The following is a 22,741-nucleotide window of genomic DNA, read 5'->3' on the forward strand; positions in this document are numbered from 1 at the left end:
TTCTTTCCACACAGGTCACAGGCCTTTCCAGTGTCACTACTGTCCCTACAGTGCCTCACAGAAGGGAAACCTGAAGACCCACGTCCTCTGCGTCCATCGAATGCCTTTTGACAATAGCCAGTATCCTGACCGCAGGTTCAAACGTTCCAGGGTCGACTCAGAGGCTTCTGGGAATTTTGAGGAGGCTGCAACTGTCAAGGCCGGGAGCTTTGCCGAGCTAACGGATGAGAGAGGCAAGGGCCAGGAGGAGGGCAACTGAGCAGAGCCCATCCACTGCAATACTCCTCTCTACAGTTTTAAATCATGCATCTGGTTTCACCAATTTGCTAACTGCATTTGGGGTGGGGGGATCATATACAACCCCTCACTAGTGTATAGAACATTTAAAAGAATTTTAAAAGATATCTCTCTATATATATATTAAAAAGAAAATACCCCAGCCCTTGAACATGGCTGCTACACTGTTACCCAGTAACAAGAACTTCCAAGCAATGTAGGTGGGAGAAAGTGATTTTAGAAATGTCACTGTGTCCTTTGAGCTCTGAAAGCTGGAGGCCTTTCCAACCCAAAAGTCATCTTTGTCCAAAACCAGAAAAAAACAAAAACAAAAACAAAAACAAAAAACAAAAAACAAAACACTACCATCCAAGTGATTTGCGTTGCCTCAAAGGGTCTGTGTTTTCCTTCTTGAAAACACCTCTATAATCTAACACCAGCTGCTGTCATCTGCCTAGTGACCTATTAGGATGAGTTGGGAGGCAGCTGAGGTGCCAGTCAGACGGGGGCGGTCACTGCAGGGAAAATCAATTCATGTGGTGTCACTCTGCACTCTGAGAGAAATCCTAGCCGTCCCACATGCAGCCAGCAAGCGCCAAGCCTGACCAGTGCTGCAAGGATGGTAATCTAAAGTGTGCTTTAAAATATATATATACACACACACACAGCTCAATGAATCAGTGGTCAGGAAGTGTCTGCAGACAAATGTCCTTTGCAGGTTTGATGAGTCATTCTTCTTCTTTTTTCTTTCTTTCTTTTTTTTTTAAAGATCAAATTGCAGTATGGAAAGAAACGCTTTTTATTTTACTATTTTCTTTCCTGGGTTGTTGTTTTGAAAATGTCTGAATGAAGGAAAAGGTTTGAATATTGTAGGAAACATTCTAAAAACAGTCGTTAGCAAACCAACTCAACTCTACTTTCCATAGAAAGTTCTTGTAAACAATGGCAGTTTCTTTGCTGATGGGAAAGACTGCTTTCCATTATGGTTTAAGACACTTTTTATTTGAATGAAGTCGCCCCTGGCCCTTGTTACCAGATTTCTTTTTTCATGTGTTACTTTTTAAGTGTTGTGGGCATGAAACAAGATTTTTCTTTTCCAGTGAGCTCTTCCAAAATAACTTGTATTAAAACATGAATCTAAACCCCCGCCTGTCTGTCACTAATGAAGAAAACAGTTTGACTTAGAATGTTCATTTTTGTGAAACAAATGTGTTCTGTATTTTTGTAGATTATAGAGTGTCTACTGATTGAACACTCGAAATTTATCCAGTTCTGCACCACACTGAGGGAGATTTTGAAGGTTGACAAGGAAACACAACACGTAAAAGACAAAAACAGAAACCAAAACAATGGTGTAAGGAAACTCATAGGAGTCTTCTTGAATCTGCTAGGATGCTGTGAAAGTTCCCACCTTCTAATACATTTCCCTTGAGTGACATGAAATTGGTACTTTTGCTTGTGACGGTGGAGACCTAGTGAAGTATTAACTTCGAAAACGAAATCATTTAGACTTGGAGAGAGAGGGAAAAAAGTCAATATTTCCTTGCAGTCTGGGAGCACACAATAAAACCCCAGGGCCTTAAAAACTTCAACTCTGCCTATAGCAGTTTACAAAAATACTAAACTGCAATCAATGTAAATAAAATTCTTAGCACTATCCTGAGACTGAATTTCAGGCTAATAAGGAATCCAGTTTGCATATGCTGTCAAAAGGGTGTCACCCAACTGGGGTTTCACTGGGAATGAGGCCGCTGTGCAGCGTGGACCCATCTGGCATAAAGCAAGCTGCTTTCTTGCTGCTTTTTTCTTCTTTTCTTTTCTTCCCTTTCTTCTTCCTTTTCTTTTCTCTTTTCTTTTTTCTTTTTTTCTCTAGAATAGTCTCACTGCCTTACTTAACTCAGTTGATTGACTGTGGCTGTCTCCATGGTCCGAGGAAGTCCTGGAGACGTTGGTGGAAAACTTCTGACTGTAGTGAGCATTTAGGGATTAAGTGCACTGCTGTGTTTGGTGACTGTGCCATTGGCTTGCTTTCTGTGTGTTTGCCCCACCTGTGGTATCTTAGCAAAGAGAAATTTAAAAAAGAAAAAAAGAAAAGAAAAAATAATAAAAAGGAAAAAAAAGTGGAAAAAAAGAGAGAGAAAGAGATCCACATTGCGTGTCTAGCACTTTGGCGCTGGTACAGTGTCTTTTGTGTCCTCTGAGCATCTACAGACGCTACAGGCAATAATTCTGTTTGTGACACTGGGAACATACTCCCCTTCTTTGTGGCGTGTGTGTTGATTCCATTTTGTTCAGTCCTACCAGCCGTCCCCCTTTCCCCTCTGACACAGGCTTTCTTTCCAGAACATTTGTGACTTGTAACACAAGCCTGTGACAGCTTCTGCGATGTGATGTCAGCATCAAGTGTCACCAGGCTCTCATATCTACACACGTCGGTCCTTCCCCTGTGATTTCTGTAGTCTGTAATGCTGTTCCTAACCCTGTCTACATTCTATCTTGGAGGAACTCTGAGATCATAGAGTAGAGGAGTTTGTCGCTATGCTTGTAACAAGTAGAACACTTTGTATTTAAAGTTTATTCTTGGTCATTATTTATTATTATAATACATCAGTTGACAGAACTTTATTCTGGTATAGAAAGTATTAAAAGTTGTTTTTTTCAGCAATGACTGTTTTCTTTCTGCTGTTAGGAATAAAATGTCTTTGAAGCAGTCCAGTTTTATCCAGTGTTTTATGCAATAAAACCTCTACCTTTGCAAAACAAAAACCTGAACCAAAAAGTATGTCTTTTCTGAGTCCCACAAAGAATAAAACCTATTTTCTATGCTTGTAAATCATTGGCAAAACTTGACCAGACTTCACTCATAAAAAAAGGCCTGTCATATTCTGCATGGCAGATATCCTCATGGCTTTGAGCTTTTGTTGAACTTATTTTTTTTTTTATAAAAAGATTTATTTCTTCAAACCTATGAGTGTTCTGCCTAGATGTATGTATATGTACCATGTGCCTGCAGTGCCCACAGAAGCCAAAGGAGGTTACCAGATCCCCAGGAATTGGAGTTACAAATGGTTGCAAGCTGCCATGTGGGTGCTGGGAATGGAACCCTAGGTCCTTTGCAAGAGCAACGAGTACTCTTAACTACTGAGCCATCTCTTCACTATCTTGTTTATTTGTTTGTTTTATTTGTTGAGGCAAGGTATCTGGCCTCCAATTTTTGACTGTGCACATGCAGGGTGTGTGTATGTCTCTGTGTGTATAAGTGCATGTATGATCATTGCTTCTTTAGAGGACTGATACTGTAGATAGGACTCTCAGTAAGGTAAAACTTAAAGAAATATCCAGGATCTTTATAAAATAGCAATTATATAAGGCACTTAAGCCACCAGGATCTATTATTCCACTTACTACTGAAATAATTTTTTTTTTTTAAATTATGTACCAGAAGTTAAGAGCACTTTGCTGCTCTTTCAGAGAACCAGTCCCCACATGGTGGCTCACAACCATTTGTAACTCCAGTTCCAGATGGAGGGATCTGTCCTCTTCTGGCTTCCATAGAAACGATATGCACATAGTGCACAAACATAAATACATGCAGGCAAAAACTCATATGTGTGTGTGTGTGTGTGTGTGTGTGTGTGTATGTGTGTGTGTGTGTATATATATATATATATATATATATATATATATATATATATACATATAAACAAATCTTTTGAAAAATCATTATATGTAAGGAAGTATTTTATCTCTTAATTATCAGAGGAGAATCTGCATTGTTCTCTAAACTGCTGTGTCTGGGGCTCCTGAAGAGACAGAATTCTGGTGTGTGCCCACCACATGAGTGGTAGAGCTTCACTTTGATTTATGTTGTGCTGCTCTATTTTGGTCTCAACTGCATGCTAGGTTCAATGCATGCTGCAACTCTGTCCACAGGAGGACATTCTGAGTCACTGACACATTCATTGGAATTCCCTATGTGAGGCTCTTGGGTGAAACTGTCTGTCCCCAGCCCCAGTGGTGTGTCACTGCAGATGTCATGGTGAATTAGGAGATTACAGTGAGGGGATCCAGGTGAACCCATTAGGAAAAAGGCTGTGGAAGGTGAGGGTTGTAACTTTTGCTCCACCTGTATGCGTGGCAGCCCAGAAAGCCACAGGCAAGGCACTGCAGTGGAGAGGGGAACACAGCAGGATGGAGTCTCCATTCTTCTGATGGAGTCACTACCTCAGTCATTGGCATGTTATCTCCATGAATGTCTTAATTACTTTCCTGTTGCTGTGAAGAGAAACCATGACTGACCAAGACAACTTTCAGAAGAAAGATTTTATTTCAGCTTACATTTTCCCAGGGTTAAGTACATGGCCATTATGGCAGGGGGTATGGTAGCACACAGTCAGGAATGGTGCTAGAGCAGTAGCCGAGAGCTCTAGCACCATAAACACAAGGCAGAGAAAGAGAGAGAGGAGAGAGGAGAGAGAGAGAGAGAGAGAGAGAGAGAGAGAGAGAGAGAGAGAGAGAGAGAGAGAGAGAGAACTAACTTGGAATGGTGTGGGCTTTTGAAACTTCAAAGCCTGCTTCCAGTAACACACCTCCTCCAATATGACCATCCTTCCTGATCCTTCCCAAATAGTTCCACCCACTGGGGACTACGTTGTAAAATATATGAACCTATGAGGTCCCTTATCATTCAAACCATCACAATGCGTAATAGAGTGCCAGGTCCCCTGGGTTCCTGAAAGTGACCAGACACCAGAATTTTGTATTGTCTTCTGTCTTTTCCATATTGGTTCAAAATTAGTTGGAAAAACATCTGTGTAATAATAGGACTGGAGAAATGACCCAATAGTGAGAATGTTGGCTGCTCTAGTGGAGGAATTTGGATTCAATTCCTAGCACACACTTGCTGGCTCACAACTTTCTGTAACTCCAGTTTTGTGGTATCTCATGTTCTTTTCTGGCTTCTAAAGGCAGAGACACACTTCCAACAAAACTTAAATAAAAATTTATGTAATTTAGTGAACAGAAAGTGTACATGCATGGAAAGGAATATTATCATACCGTAACAATGAGCAAGTCCCTAATTACCCACCAGCACAGTTGCCAGGAAAGCATGACAGGAGCCAGCTCCATAAGGCTGTGTGTGATGGAGTTTTCTTTATCTAAAGGTGGTAAATCCAGAGACAGGAGTTAGATCAGTAACTACCAGGGCCTTTGAGAAGGGAAGAGCAGACCGTGACCACTTATGAGGTCCAGGTTTCTATTTGAGTTGATAAAAATGTTCTAAAACTGGGTAGCAATGACAATGTCCTGCTTGGTGTCTGTACTAAAACCTACCAACCTATACATTTCCAAAGAGTGAATTATATGGTATGCAAATTAGGCTTCCATAAAGCTGTTATAAAAAATAAAAATAAAACTGGAAGCAGGAAACAATTTTGAGAAGCAGTGACATATTTTTCTGTCCAACTATGCTTAAGCTCTGACATAGTTACAGACCCCTGGTAGAGTTAGTGAAGTGTAAAAATACACAGCCTGAGGATGGGTAACGACTTGAAGGTAAACCCAACTGTATTCCACACTTACTACCTGAGTCTGAGTGACTTTAAAATATTTTTTATTATTTTTAAAAATATGTATATGTGTGGGTATGTGCATATCTGCATGCAGTACTCTCACAGGCCAGAATATCCCCTTGGCGCTGGAGTTACAAGTGATAATGAACTTTAGGATGTGGGTTTTGAACACTGGCCCTCTGGAAGCACATTTTGCTCTCTTAACTGCTAAGCCATCTCCCTAGCCTGATGCTGAGTAATAGAACTATCTTGTGTTCATTGGTCACAGAAGGGGTGAGAAGAAACACAGAGATGGGGGAGTTTCATGCACAGTTCACAAAAAAGCTTGAAGTCAGGAGGGCCAGGAGGAACTGTGGCTAATCTTGGGTGTGAACATTCTATCTGGGCAAAGCTGAGCATTGGCCTCAGCCCCATGCTATGGAAAGGCTTCCTGTGGGTCCTGTGGTTGTGAGTCCTCCGCATCCATAGCCTTCAGGTAACATGCACATAGATACTTGCCGGAAGCTTGTACTTGCTGATCTCTCTATCCTGTACAACGTTCTCAAGGGTAGTTGACATGTGGTGGTAGGGGAAGATGATGCAATGGGCAAAGTCTGGAACTGAAGTCAGATGGGGTTTTACTTAGTTGTTCAACTACCATTTCCCTAGAACTTTCCATGGACAGGACATTGTCCCATGACTTAAAATTTTAGCTGCAAGCTAGACCATAGATCGCTGTCTAAGAAGAAAATAACACAATAATTAATAAAATAATAACACAAATAGATACAAACTACCTGAAAGGGGAGATTGGTGGAGAAAAGGGACTGTCCTGGAAGGCTCCTGGGAAGGTAAGAAGATGCAGAGGAGACAGCGTGTATGTTAGGCCCCGGGGAGCAGCAGGCATAGAGCCTGGCTAGGCTTTTGAGTTGGGCCTCAACCTTCCTTTCTGGGATCATTGTGTTTTCCCAAATCCATGGTTCCATCTGCAAAGTAGAAAACACCAGTGCAACTACACAAGGCCCTTCCCAGATGGAAATGAGACACTGTCTGCAAGTTCCTATGCGAAGAACCAGAGAGATGTCGCCAGAGCTGCAGGTGGGTCTCTAAAGTGACCATGGCCAGGAATCCCAGGGTGGTACATTCTGCAGAGGCAATGTTTTCAGGCAGCATTCAGCTCAGCTAAGTCAATGTGAGGCAGTCTGCATGACTCCCTCAACAGACGTATAGAGAGAACATCAGTTATCATCTATGTAGGCTCCTTTGTCCCCCAAGGAGGAGGGAGAAGTCACTTGTGCCCAATCTAGAGAGTCTTTTTAAAAAACTAAAAAATTTAATTTTATGTGTTCTGGTGTTCTGCAGGCACCACTTGCATGCTTGGTGTCCAAAAAGGCCAGAAGAGAGCATCAGACTCCCTGAAACTAGAGTTACAGGTAGCTGTAAACTGCTGTATGGGTGCTGGGGATCAAACCCTGCCCCACCCCGGAAGACCAGCCAGTACTTCTAACTGCTGACCCATTTCTCTAGGCCCCTAGACGGAGTCTTTAAATAGCTCCTTCTGGGGACAGATATGCTGGAGATGACAGTGACATTGTGCTGATAGAGACTAAAGAGGTGTGACTCACTGTTTTGAAATGCAGTGACCCCAGCCCCAATATAAGGCTTTCAATGTGGTAGTCCGGGATAAACCCAAATAGCCAGTTACTCAGAGTGTAAGGTCACTGCCTCTGAAGACATGCCTGGGCTAAGCTATCACCAACCAAGAATACATTGTGAATCTGTCTCATGTGCCACAGAAGCCAAGGGACTCCAAACACAGGCTTTGACAAAGGGACACCGGCTAGACTCTTCCCTCCAACAGCACTTCTGCTACAGACTTAAAAAGTGGCAATGGGCATGGCCCCTGGACAAGTGTTTTGGTGTCTCCTAGGGAGGCTGACCAAGTTCTTCTGTTCCATCGTGAGGTGGTCACTGTCCCCAGGGTGAACTCCTCTTTCTTGCAGGCAGAAGCGACCGATATCATGAGACTATTGAGCATCAGGAAAGTTTTCCAAAGATGATCATGCCCTGTCTCTGGCAGCCTGGGATCTGCACACTTCCTCCTCTGTTCAACATCTTCACGACAACAGTATATTACACAAACCTCACCTGGTGGGTTGTAAGCACAAGCACAACGAAATTACTATTAAATATTGTGATCTTCATTTTAAGATGGGCTGGGCACATTTCACCAGATGAGAGCTATGCTTCCATGGGGAAGAAAAAAAATATGCCTCTTGTAATTTGATATTAAAAATGTCACCCAGCTGAGCATTCCATGTAGGGGTTTGGGTAGGATTTTAATCTCTTCACCTGTTGGTGTTGAGAGAACAGGGAGATGTTGGGGGTGGGAGAGGGAAGGCAGGAGGGAGAGAGAAGCCTATGTGAACAGGGAACTCACAAGCAAAGGGGAGGGGGAAAATTTAAATGATCCCAGACCGAACTGTTTTTGCTGTTAATACAGAAATACAGTGTAAGACACATTTAATGGGCTCTATTTTTTATTATACTATGCTGAATAATTAAGTTTGAGGCTAAGTGTCACATGGATTTATCTTTTAATTAAAAAAGCATGGTTCACGCATATTTGAGTGGTAGTCCAAATAAACGCAATATAGAAATTTATGTTTGTTTATCTAGGTGTTAATTACCTAGAGATTGTTCTGGATTACTTCTTTTTATAAAGTGTCATAGGCTCGTGTCAGAACGAATAAAGCTTGCCCATGGAAGCTTATCAATTTGCTAACTACAGTGCTGGCCTGACTTGGGGGGAGGGACAGGGGGAAAAAACTTTGGAGACTATTAATGTATTCGCACACACTCCCCCCCCCCCATTCAACCCACACCAAATAAAACAGTCGTTTTAGGAAATATTCCTAGGACATAAAGGCACAAATATATCTTTGTTGTTTTATAGCCTCTTGTCCACAGCTATTTATGAAACATGTGATTATTTATGCACGGGGTTATGTGAAGTTCGCCTGGTGAGGTGGTAAAGCGTGCTCCATCAGACCACTTACCTGGTACCTTAAGAGATGAAGGGAGGGGTTCCCATTGGAAATTGGGCCTGGGTTGGGAAGTTGGCTATTACTGTATGCCTGAAATGTTGTCATCTTTGCTTCTCAAAAACCCAGGAGGCCTGGGAGAAAATGGCTGGCAAAGTTGTGGGTCAGAGACCACATTAAAAAAATAATCAAGGATGCATTGTTGCAAGAGAGAAAAGCCCACATGAATGGCCCATGACACCTTCAGACAGTATTTGTCCTTCTCTTTGTTTACAAAGTGGTTTTGAGGTGGCTGATTCAGGGAAATGGGCTTGAAGAAACACATTCTGTACAAAGGGTTTGTGTCTAAGAAGTAAGTATTGGCAGAGGAGAGCCTGCCTGCCCCTGGTGCTTGCCACCTTGCCTAACCCCTTTGCTCTACGAATTGTTCCTCTATTTGTTTTAGCTACCAGAAAATCACAAAAATAACTTCTGGGGTTGGCAGGACACTGGGGCCATTTCCCTAGTGGGTCAGGAAAGCTGTGCTAGGCAGGGATTTGCACTCAAGCCTGGCTAAGGGGAGCCTTAAGATGCCACCCCCACCCCCCATACTCCAGACAGCCAAAAAGCATAATGTGGAAGCTCTCTGCTGGGCAGTTTTTTGTTTTTTGTTTGTTTGTTTGTTTTTTTCCAGTTTTTACTTCCTTCCTTTTGCAGCCCAGGATAGGATAATGGGGCAGGTCTCTGTCAATTGTACAAACCAGGTAATTGGCAGAGAGTCTGGCAAGGTCGCCCAAGCTAGGCACTCTGTGAGGCATGGTGTCAGGCTGGGGTGCCAGAGCTCTCGTGTTGCCGGAGGCAGGTGTCCTGGGCACAGACCTGCTGAAGCTACTTGCGGCCTATTAGACTTGGAGGACTCCTGTTGAAAAGAGCATGGGCCACCAGAGATGAGAGGTAGAGCCTTGGATCCTCGAGCCCCTGAGGGAGCAATCTTTGGTGAGGAAAGGGACACAAGGGTGGGGCTTGTGGTGCCCCCTGCAGTCCACTCCATTCCCACACACTAAGTTATGGACGCTTACTCTGTGTTCTTCACATCTCTGTTGTTTCTTCCCTGTGATGCTCCCTCCCTGGGCACCATTGCTGCTGTCAGGAGTCAGATTTCTGCAGTGGTGGGGGGCTGGCTGGAGCAGCCTGTGGCATTGTGCTGGGGGCACAGCCAAGAACAGGTGACAAGAGTCCTGACTTCCCACAGCAGAATCCAGCAAAAGACCAAGCAGGAGACTGGAAAGGGGAGGCCTGGGTGGCACCCCAGAGATGAGTAGTCGAGTCACTAGTGTTCTGGCCTGAAAGAAAACCAAGCAGGAGAGGAGGGCCCTGTGGGACCAGGCTACTGGTCTGAAAAGAAACACAAAGTCCATGTGCAACCACCATTATTTCATTTTCTTGAGGTGTTACTCACATAAAATAAAATTCAATCATCTCAAAGTGTTGGGTTGGGCCTTTCCCATCTTGCCTGTTTCACTTAAGCATAAGATATTAAGGCTCACCCACATTCTAGTATGCTTGATATCCCTTTCATTTTGTGAGTCCTACTTGGTCTGGCTTTTGCCAGTCTATCTGATTTCACCCCCTCCCCCCAGGCCCTTTCAGGACAACCCACCTAGAGCCAAAATGGATTTTGTACTCTAGACTTGTCAAACCTGTTCCCACTCCAGGGCCTTTGTAAACATGGCTTTTCTTTGTCTTTACCATGCTTGGCACCCCCTCCTCTTCTGTCACTGATAGACTGGGCCCCTGACTTCACACCACAATAAGAATCTTATTTCTGTCTTCCTGGAATATTTTGATTTTTCTTCCATATTTCTGGTCTGCTTACCTTGTTGGAATGTAAATTATGGAGTTGGTGAGGAGAGCTCTGTCTTTTAAAGCTTTTGTAGAAACATTGCCTAGTACAACACAGGACCTTGCTAAATACACATTGAGCAAACAAAAATTCCCAGCCAGCTATCTTCAGTAGTCATCAATAGAATGGTGAGGACGATGTGGTAGTTCAAAAAATTCCAGGAGTGTCCATGTTCTTTGCTTAGTGTCACAAACATGGCCCTTTGTTCTATACCCAGCACTGTGGGGCGAAAACAAAAGAGATGGCTCAGCAGTAAAAGCACTTCATATTCTTCCAGAGGACCCAGCTTCAGTTCCTAGGCCATATTGGGCAGCTCACAACAACCAACTCTGATGTCATCTCTGGCCTCTGTAAGCAGACACCTACATTTGTGTAAACATACTCACATACAGGAACGCATTTAGAAATGAGTAGAAATAATAAAGTCAGGCTTTAAAGAAACTACACATGTGTACTCACATATATTCAGCACACACAGAAGAAGAAGAGGAAGAAGAGGAGGAGGAGGAAGAAGAGGAGGAGGAGGAGGAGGAGGAGGAGGAGGAGGAGGAGGAAGAAGAAGAAGAAGAAGAAGAAGAAGAAGAAGAAGAAGAAGAAGAAGAAGAGAAGGGGAGAAACAAATCTCACAATCTCTAGAAAAGAAGCTCCCCCACTCTGCCTCAGGCAAAGAATATTGACTTAGTTCAGCCACAGACTAGTACTTGGGTGCAGTCCTTCTTGACTTTAGTTTCAGTGTTTAGACATAGGCTTTGTTTTGTTTTTCAGTACTAGGGTCCAACCAAGGCCTCGAGTATGCTAGACAAGTGTTCTATTACCTAACAATATCTCTAGCCTTTGAGTTTTACAGGCAGAGTCTCATTAATTAAGCTCATTATGCAGCCTAGGGGAACCTCAAATTTGTCAGCCTCCTATCTCAAGTTACTAAGTGCTAGGATTACTGGTGTACCTCACCATGCCTATCTGGGAATGGAAATTCTACCCCAATCAGGTACACTCACAGCCACTAACATTAAAGCCTACACTGGCTCCTGCTTGTGCTAAGGTGTGGGCAGCAGGGACAGAGCCCGAGAGCCTGGCCATGTCACCTGCAGCCATCCCAGCCCCCTCTCTCACCCTGCTGACCCCAGCCACACTCATGCACGTTGACCTCGGGGTCAATATCTCCCCTTAATGCCTTTCCATTTCTCAGTTTGCTGACTGGAGTGATTTTCAGTGAGGTCCACATAAATATTTCAAAAAATAATTCACGATGAAGAAGAACGCTCTGGAATGGATGATGGCATGATGAATTAAACACTTTATATGATGGGGCATAAATTATTTTAATGCATGTAATAGATCCGACCAGGGAGACTTGGGGCCCTCTAGGTCAGGCTTCTTCACCCTTGGGACCCTGAGGGGTGGTGGGAGCAGGTGGCTGGGAGCCTGCTCTACTGGGGTGTGAATCATCTCCTCTCCAGAGACCCATTCCCCAGCACTCAGGTCCTTCTAATCCAAGTAAGGCATGGGAATGCATCCACATTGGCCCAGGAGGAGCCAGGAGACAGATGAACACTCAGAGAGCATCTGTTAGCTAAGATGATGGCCTGACCCATACTCTCTACAAGTCCACCCATTGTCTGAATTTCTCCAGGGGGTGAGGAATGTTGCTTTTGGGCCTGGGCATTTAAAATATTTTGCTTCCTTTGAAAATGACGTGAGCAAGATGAATGTTCTTGTTCAGGCCATGAGGAAGCAAAGGTTCTTGTGTGAAAGAGCAAAAAGAGTGCTGTGGGCCCAACACACACATTCAGGAGAAGGGTGGGCTGAGAAACTGGAAAACATGTCCTTTGTGTGCACCCAGACACAGACATAAATATGCTTGCTCCTTCTATGTATGGTATGTATGCCATGTATGTTATGGAACAGCATCTAGAGACTTTAATGTGGTTTTATAACTATGGAAGTTAAGCCTGTGACCCAAGAGTAAAAGACTTACTGATTGAAGACTGTGCTACTGACCCATACAGCCAGGAAAGACATGGCATGGTGCCTATGCTGGTCAGCTGAATAAGTATTCCTTCACTTGACCGAGAGAGAGGAAAGCATCTCAGTCAGTCTAGATAAGATAATACCTGGAATCCAAAGACATGGCTCTTGAACTTCATGATCCTTCTGCCTCAGCCCCATAAGTGCTAGGATTACAGATGTGTGCCACCACATGGAGCATTGTGAGTATTTTCTGTTGTCATGTAGATCAGGATTGAACTGACAGAAAGTTTGAATTCTAGTTAGGTTGACCCTAAGGAAATCCCGCACACTGTAAAGTTTGGTTATCAAAAAGAGACCACACTATCTCTTATGAAGTTCCTGGAAAGAAAACCTTCAAAACATTAACAAGTGCTTCCATGGCAAGCTTCTTCAGGAACAGGGAGATCTTCTGTTCAGCCTAGCACTGGGCGGTCAGTAGGGTGCACCCTACCAACAACAACAATGTAAAGACTACAGGCTACAAAGGGTACTCTTGAAGAGGCCACCCTGTGCCCTCTCCATTCACCTCTGTCCCTGCACCTCTGTAACTGCAATGAGATGCTACTTCAGCTTTTCAAAGTTCTAACAAATTCTCCAGAAAGTGACTTACAGAGAGAAAAGATTTCTTTTGGGTCACAGTTTCAGAGCTTTCTGCCCAAGATTGACTGACTCTGTGTTCCTGGGCTTGTGGGGAGACAGAGAGGGCGTCATGGGGTAAGAAAATGATAGAGGAAAGCTGTTTAGTGCCAAGGACAAGTTGCCATTCAAAGGGTCCATAACTTATGTCTTCTAGTCAGGCTCCCTCCAATAATGCCATTGGTTAGGTCAAGGTCCAATCACTTCTGGGTAACTGGATCCCTCTGCTGGGGCCAGAGCCTTAAACAGTTGAGCATAGGGGAACATTGCAGACGATACCTTCCAGTCCCAACTGGCTTCTCCTGCATGAAGAACCACAAGATCTTGTATTATGCTGCAAGGCTAACTTCAACCCTGGAAGTTCCTACACAAGACTGAGACTTCTAATTGTTACAATGGCAACGTGTGCAGGAATGCACCCAGAATTGTGTCATCATCTCACAGCACCTCACTTGTGCATCTTTCTCTGGGGGTAATTTTCTTTCTTTCTTTCTTTCTTTCTTTCTTTCTTTCTTTCTTTCTTTCTTTTTTTTTTGAGACAGGGTTTTTCTGTGTAGCTTTGTGCTTTTCCTGGAACTCACTCTATAAGCCAGGCTGGCCTGGAACTCACAGAGATCCCTCTGCCTCCCAAGTGCTGGGATTAAAGGTGTGTACGACCACTGCCTGGCTGGGGGTAATTTTCTTAATGAGCTGTCTGCCCCCATGTCCTGGTTTCACCAATGCCTGTTGTCTTGGTTAGGGTTTCTATTGCTGTGAAGAGATACCAGGGTCATGCCAACTCTTACAAACAAAAACATTTACTTGTGATGGCTCACTTACAGTTCAGAGGTTCAGTCCATTATCACCATAGTAGGACATGGCAGTGTGCAGGCAGACATGGAGAGGTAGTTTCTACATGTTGATATGCAGGCAACAGGAAGTAGACTGTGACACTTGGAGTAGCTTGAGCATAGGAACCTCAAAGCCCACCCTCATGGTGACACACTTCCTCCAGCAATGCAACATCTCCTAATAGTGCTACTCTCTTTGGGGGACATTTTCTTTCAAAGCACCATACCATAATTTTGGTTGAGAAAACCAAAATTAAGACAGAAGCTAAATAAATATATGAATATTGCCTGATTGATTGAATGCATGCTTGCATGAGTGCAGTCATGGGGGGGGGTGAGAGAACTGTAAAGGCAAATTATATGCATTCTATAATTGTTTCCAAGGATTGTTACACAAGGGAGTACCATGCCTCCCTCCAGAAATGCATAAAAGAATCTTGTGTCTCAGTGGGCTACTGGAGTCTGGCGGCAGTGTGGAAGGCCTCTGTATTCAGAGGGGCACTCAGAGTTCCTGACCTACTCTAGAGTACATCTCTGTGTGCTAGACTCCATGCACAGCTCTGAGCTTGATGTCTAAGTGAACTTCCCTAATTTATGAAGATGATGGTTTCAACCTACAGAAAAACTGCCATCCAGGTTCTAGCAAGAGAATGGTAATCCGAATCCATGTTTTGAGCCAAAAACCTGTGAAACATAAAGCCTAGATAACTGAGATGGGCTGGGGAGTACAGAGAAGTTGGGCTCAGATGAAGACAGGATTCAGTACCTCTTCCAGATGGCTCTTTCCCACCTACCCACACCCATTTTGATATGAGGACAGGAATGCATCAAACACCTGAAGGCAGAAACAGAAGGCTCCCCCAAATATTGGACAGAGAAAGCCAGATACTTCTGAACATTTCTCCCCAGAACTGGCTGTAAGCATAGCTAAGAATAGACCCAGGCTGGTCCTCCATGGGTGTTCTGGGAAGCATTCTACATTGTGCAATACAGCTGCTCTGCATGGCTGGATGGGAGGTGCCAAGAGTGCATTAAAATCAGAGATGCAAAGTACAGTGACCTGGGTGGTTTCTAAGCATAGACATTTATTTCTCAGGAAAATCCAAGGTCAAGGTACTCATATAGATAGCAGCTGGGGAGGGCTCACTTCCTCATTCAGAAGGCTGGTGTTTCTTCTGTCTTCATATGTTAAATAAAGGACTTGGGGATCTAGGAAGTGTCCTTTTTATCAGGGCAGTGAGACAGCTTTCTGCAGCTGAGACAAAATATTCAATAAATCCCCTGCAAAGAGAAAAGGGCTTTGGTCTCAGGGTTTCTGAGGTCACGGTCCACAGTCTCTCAGCTTTGTTGTCTCTAGGCTTGTGGTAAGGTAGATCACCATGGCTTAGCAATACTGTTCAGTTCTGGCAACCAGAAAGCAAGAGAAAGAAGCCAAGACCCTTGAAGGACATAATTCCAAAGACCTATTCCCTCCAAGCAAGTCATCTCCTAAAGCTTCCAGATAGCTCAGTGAATTATACATCTATCAATAGATGAATCTGTCCTGACCCTCCCCCCTTAAAGGCCCACACATGTAAGGCTTGGGTGATATGAATTCACAACATGTCCCTATGGTTGGGCATGCCTGGCAGACCTAGACACTTTTGCCTAGTTATTTCAAAATAACCATATCCAGGTCAAAACGCCTCACGTGACTAGGACCCTGTGGCTTTGCATGGTTGCATAAAGCATGCGCGCAGCCATGTGATCTACACGCATGCATGGAGTAGCCACATGGGTTCCTGTATGCATGCGTGGCCCACCCTTTATAAGCCGGCGCCATGTTCCCCCGGTCCCACTCTTTCCCTTGACCACGTGTGTTTTCCACAGGCCTGTTCATGTCTTTTTCTCTCCTATCTTAATAAAAACTCTTGTTAGTAGATTTGTCATGTCTCAGGATATTTCCTCGCAGGGTGAGAGCGCCGCCAAATAACTAATATTGGGGGCCAGCCAATGGGCTTTGAGTGAAGATATTAGATCCTAAATGTTTGATCTCATCAGTGGATTAATATTCTTATTGCCTCATAATATGAAGGGATTACTGAGAAGCAGGTCTGGTTGGAAGGTGTAGATTACACAGTGGAAAGACACCTATTGTCCTCAGTCCTTTCCTGTCTGTTTCCTGGTTGTCATGCAGTAAGATCGTTTGCTTTACCATGACATCCTGCTTCACCACAACCAAGAAACAATGAAGTTAAGTGACCATCGACAAAGCCCTCTGAAGCCATGGCCCAAAGGGTCTCTAACCTTAACCCTCTTGGTTTTGTTGTTGTTTGTTTTTGCAGAGGGGGGACATTTGTCACGACACAGGAAGAAGAGCTGACTACCACATAGCCTGTGGCCCATGCTTCCTCTTATCTACTTGATGTGACTGACAAAAACTAGTCATTTAGTTAAGCATGCTTCTGGGTATGTCTGTTAAGATACTTCCAGAAAGGACTAACTAAATGAGGACGATGTAGAATGCGGGTGGCACCATCCGTAGGCTAGGAGACCAGATGGCATAAAATGAGAAAAAGAAGAAAGTTAGTTAAGGGGGCATTGCGCATCTAGTTCCTGGCCACCACTGTGCAAGCTGCTTTGCTTTGCCATCTCTACTCCACCATGAGGGACCGACTAACACCTCTGAAACTGTGACCCGACTTAATCTTTCTTCACCAATAGTTCACTTTTTCAGGTATATTGCTATGGCAAAGAAAGACTAACCTGCTGCCCATCTCCTCCCAGGAGACATCAGATTGGGTACAGAAGTAAGAACACTGATGTCACCTGTGCCATCATTAGTTCAATTTTCAAATGTACAGGAAGAGCCTTCTCACTGCCAGATGTGTGCTCGCTCAGTGTGGAAGGAGATAAAGAAATACTTAGGATCTTGACTCCCATCTCAGAGGCCTAGAATGACCCTGCTTAGGCTCTGCCCACCATACTCTAATACAGGGGCCTAAGGGTGAAGACAGGAAAGCCTTGTCTCTCCTATCACTCATGGCTCTCTAGCTGGTGGGATTCAGGAACTGTCACCTCAGGCAGAGTGGGCACATTAGCGTCAGTGTGGGGGACAGATATTTGTGCCTCCTGGGGAGGTCCCTTATTGCCAACACCTCTGCTGAGCAACTTCTTCCCTGGGTTGTTCTCTTTTCCCTTCATCTTTGAGAAATCCAATTTTACAAGCTGTTGGTCTTGAGTGTGGACAGTTGCATTTTATTAATTTGGAAAAATATTATTTTTAATGACCCTTAGAGCTAGTCCTTCATCCATTGTTGCTGCTGCTGCATCCAAAAGCCCATTGTTTGTGTTCTTTTTATTGTCAGGAGTATGAGGAGCCTGCTGTGGGCAGTGTGTGACTGCTGAATTTCTGCCGTTAAACACCGTGGCCTTTTCCTTCAGTTTTCCTCCTGAGCTGGAAAGTGGTACGCCTCTAGGGAGTCATCACTTTCTGTGACACTGAGGAAATACCTGGTTTCAGGCACAAGACAGGCCAGTCTCCTTGCTAGAGTTTAGGCAAAGACCCATAATCAAGATATAAACACACACCGCCACCCCCAAATGTCTTCTCACTCCCTCCATAAACAAGGATACTGTCTTTTATAGATGAAGTTTGTGGTCCTGAAGGGTGTTCCTCTGCCTGCCCCAGGGATGGGTCTTAGTGCCCAGGAAGGATACCTGAAGGCCTCAGCAGGTGTGCCTCTGGTCTCCTGCTCCCAGGCCTGCCTCTCATGGCTGATCTCAATGTCCAGTTAGCATCTCATGGTCATGTTCTTGCTTCCACATTCTGTTGTTCCTGGAAGACTTTGACTCTTTCCCTGGAAGTTCCCATTGGCTGTAGTATATGCCAGTGGTCTGTTCTCTGTGCAGTCCTGGAACTGACTCAGCAAATGATGACAGCCTCAGAACACACTTGTCTCCTTGGCCTTGAGGGGCTCTGGGACAAGGCTCATGATTCTCTCCAGTGCATTCTTAGAACATTTCATAAGAGTGGAATCAGAATTCTTACTTTGAAGCTGACTGATGGACCCCAGGGTAAGTCACTGGCCCCCATGATTTTGTATACTTGGATGAATTAGGAGGATGGAAAGCCACAAGCTACACAGAAGAGAATTTTCCTAGACATGACCTGTCCTGCATAACAGCTATGGACCATGGAGTGCTGTCTGCCCACTGGCCACCAGTGTCTAAAATCCTTTTCCCACTGATGGAACTATTATTTACCCACAAGGCTCCCTTTAATAGACCTTTGGTGTCTTAAATCAGTGAGGCTAACAAAATATGTTATGTTTATGAACTTCTGTTTTGAGATAGCATCTCACTATGTGGCCCAGGCTGGCTTCAAACTTGCAATTTTCCTACCTCAGCTTCCTGAGTGTGGGGATCACAGACATGCACTGCACTGCCCCTGAGCAACAACTATCAGCAACGCCCTGGTTCTTTTCACATATTTCTTTCAAGGGTGACTGATTTAGGACTGCATGGCAATTCTAATAGCCTCTTCCAAAGATGGTGGCATTAAACAGATCTCATTAGTGAAAACAGAAATCATAGTGCATGGGTATTAAGTGGCCATTTCTTCTTTTCACACTGTCCCCTTTTCTTCTTCCTTATGTAGTTTTCCCTCCTCTCCCAAACAAGAATGTGTCTCTAAGCAATGTGGATCTTCACATAACTGATATTTTTGTCTCTCTGATCCATATTTGAATAGGTATGACCTTGGCCAGGGCTTATTTTCTCTCATCTCTGAAGTGGGGTGACTGTGAATCTATGGAGATGTGTTGTGGGGAGCAGCGAATGGGCGTGGCACATTAAGGGGTCACGGACTTGGATTGGCAACCCTGTGCCCATGCACCATGTGCTTGCTAGTAAAGGATGGTGATACCATATGTGTGTGCCAGGAGCAGTGATAACGGATGGACTTGGCCTTTCAGCTCACTGCAGTATTCCTCCAAAGTAGATCATTATTCCGTATGGAATAAATAGTGTTATCGGGCTGATATGCTTAAGGCTAATGAGCCCATGTCTAGCATCTGAGAAGCCAGATAACAAGACATGTTTTTCTCCATTGGCTTCTATTGATGTATTAATTAATGAAATCCAAGATTCCCCTTTGAGCTGGAGGAGTGTTTAAATCACTCTCAAGCTGTACACAGTGCAGCTCCCCTCCTGCTGCCAGATGCTGTATGAACCTGGGGTCAGCCACCCGATCCTCCTGCTGCTGGCCTGGTCCAGGTTTCAAGAGACCCCTGCAGAACACCCCAAGAGTTATTTTTGTTCCATGTCTGGACCACACTATAGCTGGCAGACTACCCCATCACTCCTTTCTTCATGGTTGGCATGGGGGATTTGCTTGGATAGCCTGTGGATTCAGGTTTGATGTGAACCAAACGACATCTTTGTGATTTCTGTTTCCAAGGTTGCTTAGGATTTAAGCTCACTCTCCTGTTTGGTTTGTTTAGTATGATCAGTGGGACACAATTGCTGGTATTACTCATGCTGGGGCTCATAGGAGGACCCCAGCACTGACTAACTCCATAGCTTGGTCAATTTCCTGGAATTCTCTCGGCCTTAGTACCCCTCTCTGTGAAATGGAAACGTTACTGTGCAATCTAAAGCAGGTTTGTGACAACCATAGGAGCTAATGTGTAAGTAGTTCTGAGAACTCAGAATCACCAGGGCAAGAGGACTGGTTCTAGCTCATGGCAGGGATAAATCTATTAATTATACAATATGCTCAACATAAGATTGGCGCAAAGATACTCCTTACAGAAAGGAAGTCACATTTCCCATACTTTCTAGGAACTTTAGTTTTTCTGACTTAATAGCAATAGGATATCATTGAGGGAGCTGCTCCAGTATTTAAATATACTCAGTATATTTTCCATATAAGAAGGGGGTGGTGGGTAGTGGTGGTGCTCACATTTCCAGCACTCAGGAGGCAGAGGCAGGTGAATCTCCAAGTTTGAGGCCATCCTGTTCTACAGAGAGAGTTCCAGGACAGCCAGGGCAGCACAAAGAAACCCTGTCTTGAAAAAAACTACAAGAAGAAGAAGGAGGAGGAGGAGGAGGAGGAGGAGGAGGAGGAGGAGAAGAAAAGAGGCAACTTAAGGGGAAGAAGAGTAGTGTAATGATCATGGTAATTTAGCTGTCTTCAGCAACCTTGCTGGAACCATTTGTTTCTTGGCCCCCAGAAGTAACTCTGCACTTCCTGGATTCTATAAGAAACAATGTGCGCTAACTACACACACACACACACACACACACACACACACACACACACACACACACACATATATCCAGGATCCATACACTTCTTACACTACCATGGGTTTCATCACCCCAAATATAACTACAAATTCCCAGACTCCATACAAAACCAGGTTCCTCACATCCCATATGCAACCATGAATTCTATATCATATAGATTACCAGATATTCCTAACCCACCCCCCTGCCCCATGCCAATTTAGATCTAAAGTCACAGTTAAGTGGGATTTTCTTTGTGGTCTCACATATGGACTTTTATTTACGAATGCTGCTGTCATCTTCTGGCCCAAAGGAAGAAGGCAGCCTCAGACTAGCCCACTCAAGCCTCAGACTCTCCCCCTCTGAGGCCCACTCAACCTCAGCTCTGTGGCCTAGTAAAAGAGGGTCTCCAAGAAGTATGCCAAGTTATCATTTCACTGGTCTGTAGTTGTACAACAATCCCTCCCCCAATGGCAAGTGCATGCCTCAGTCATTGGCCTTGCCTAGCTGCCCTCTCTGATGTCACTATAGACAATGATGTACAATGGATACTCAATGGCCTTGGCCACATACTCCTTACATGTGATGTCTGACATCCTGATATTCAGTACATGCCAACATTTATTGCCAGGACCCTGAAATGATCGCATCCCCTTCCTACCCCCACTCACATTTCATACCCCCACACCTACCCAATGGTTTGTAAAGCAGACTAGACTCTATTTAGAATCAATAACCACTTAGAATTAAAATCTGAGCTGAACTATAAACCATAAAAGCCCCTGATTATTTCATTAGTAATTTGCTAATTGGCATTAGATATTTAAATACACATTCCAAATATTTGATGAATTATTTCAGCTCCACATAGAAAGCCTCGGTTGGGGACTGTATCTTTTCAGGAAACAGAAAGCCCAGAGGGAGAACTTGCAGGAAGCCTTCCTGTCAACTGTCTATGCATGGCTAAAGTCTGAACGGTGGTGGAGTGGCTTGCTATGGCTTTGAAGGCGCCCACCCAGACTGTGGATAAGACCAACTTGGATCTAGGGGCCTGAGTTTCTTCCTCTCTCAGGGCTTTGTTCATCGTCTGCTCAGCTTTGTGGCCCGCTTTTCTTTTGGAGACATTATCTTTTCTGCTTTGATCTGCTTCCCACAACATAAGGTGATTCCCCCCCCTCTCCTTTTTATCCTCAGATGATGGGCTGTTTTTTGACATGAGTGAAAAGGAGCCAGCCCCTGGCCTCTCATCACTCACTCTCACCCTGTCCCTTGTCCTCTGGGTTCACCCCTCGGCAGCAGATCCTGTCTGCATCGGACACCAGATGGCCCCCACAACCTTCTTAGAATGGATTTGCATTAGATAATGCTCTCTCGGTGTCTGGCTCCCTCCCTTAAGGTGTGGGAGCTGTTTCTCTAGCAGGAAAAAAAATGATAATTTCAAGCAGAAGTAAAAAAAAAAGCACAAATGTTCATTTCTGTTCCTTTTGGGATCCTTCTAAGGATAAGTGGGCACCAAACTCATGTACTCCACCCCCCAAACCTGCCTTGTTTCTTGTCTGCACATGAGTCCCTGCTCTTCTGGACACCATCCTCATTGGCTAAAGTCTCACGGGATAGTTCACAGTGGTCCAGACATGCATCTGAGGCCAGGCGTCTGTTCTCGGTCAGCAGACAGTGTCTTCTCTATTGCTTGTGTGATCCCAGAACTGAACTGAACTCAGAAGGCAGCTTGCAGTGGCTCACATAGCATGTGATTGGTCAGGCCTGTGCTAGGCCAAGGGCAGCATGCCACATATTTCTTACCGACTCTCACGTGGGAGCCTCTGCTATTCTCTAACATATTGTGATAGGCCATATGTGTAGTTTCTAGTGACCATTCCAGAGACTCCCAGAGAGGACGAGTGGGTAATATGGAGGAGCAAGCTGCATCCAGGCCACAGACCTGCAATACACATCAGAGGGAAGAAATTGGTTCTTAAAGGGCCAGCTCTGCTCAGTGCAGAAGAGGCAGGTGTGCCTTCACCTCCTCCAGCTCCAGTTCTGAGATGCAGAAAAGGGTGCCATTAGACTTTAGATTAGGGCCCCCAAAGGCCCTTCTTTGGAAGATGCTAGTGGGTGCTTTCCTTAGACAGACTTGCCAAGATGTCATCGATGCTTGATGGCACAAATGAAGTCTGGAGGCCAAGGCCTGTCTGTCCACAGAGAATCTGAGTCCTGGTGTGTCCACCCCTGCTTTGATTC

At 44.5% G+C, this 22,741-nt stretch overlaps 1 protein-coding gene across 10 annotated transcripts in view; it reads left to right on the top strand.

Annotated features, from left to right (window-relative positions):
- Window positions 1-3,056, top strand: part of Znf536 (zinc finger protein 536) — a 453,564-nt gene extending 450,508 nt beyond the window's left edge. For 7 of the 10 annotated variants that reach the window (XM_036179480.1, XM_036179490.1, XM_036179471.1 and 4 more), the window contains one exon: window positions 15-3,055. In XM_036179480.1, coding sequence (XP_036035373.1) covers window positions 15-259 — 245 coding nt within the window. In that variant the 3' untranslated portion in view covers window positions 260-3,055. Of the gene's footprint in view, window positions 1-14 lie in introns of all 10 variants that reach the window. The other 3 variants (XM_036179517.1, XM_036179531.1, XM_036179541.1) reach the window with 1 other exon arrangement.
- The last annotated feature ends 19,685 nt before the right edge of the window (window positions 3,057-22,741 follow it).

The sequence above is a fragment of the Onychomys torridus genome, chromosome 1, assembly GCF_903995425.1.
Source record: "Onychomys torridus chromosome 1, mOncTor1.1, whole genome shotgun sequence".
Taxonomy (NCBI): Eukaryota; Metazoa; Chordata; class Mammalia; order Rodentia; family Cricetidae; genus Onychomys; species Onychomys torridus.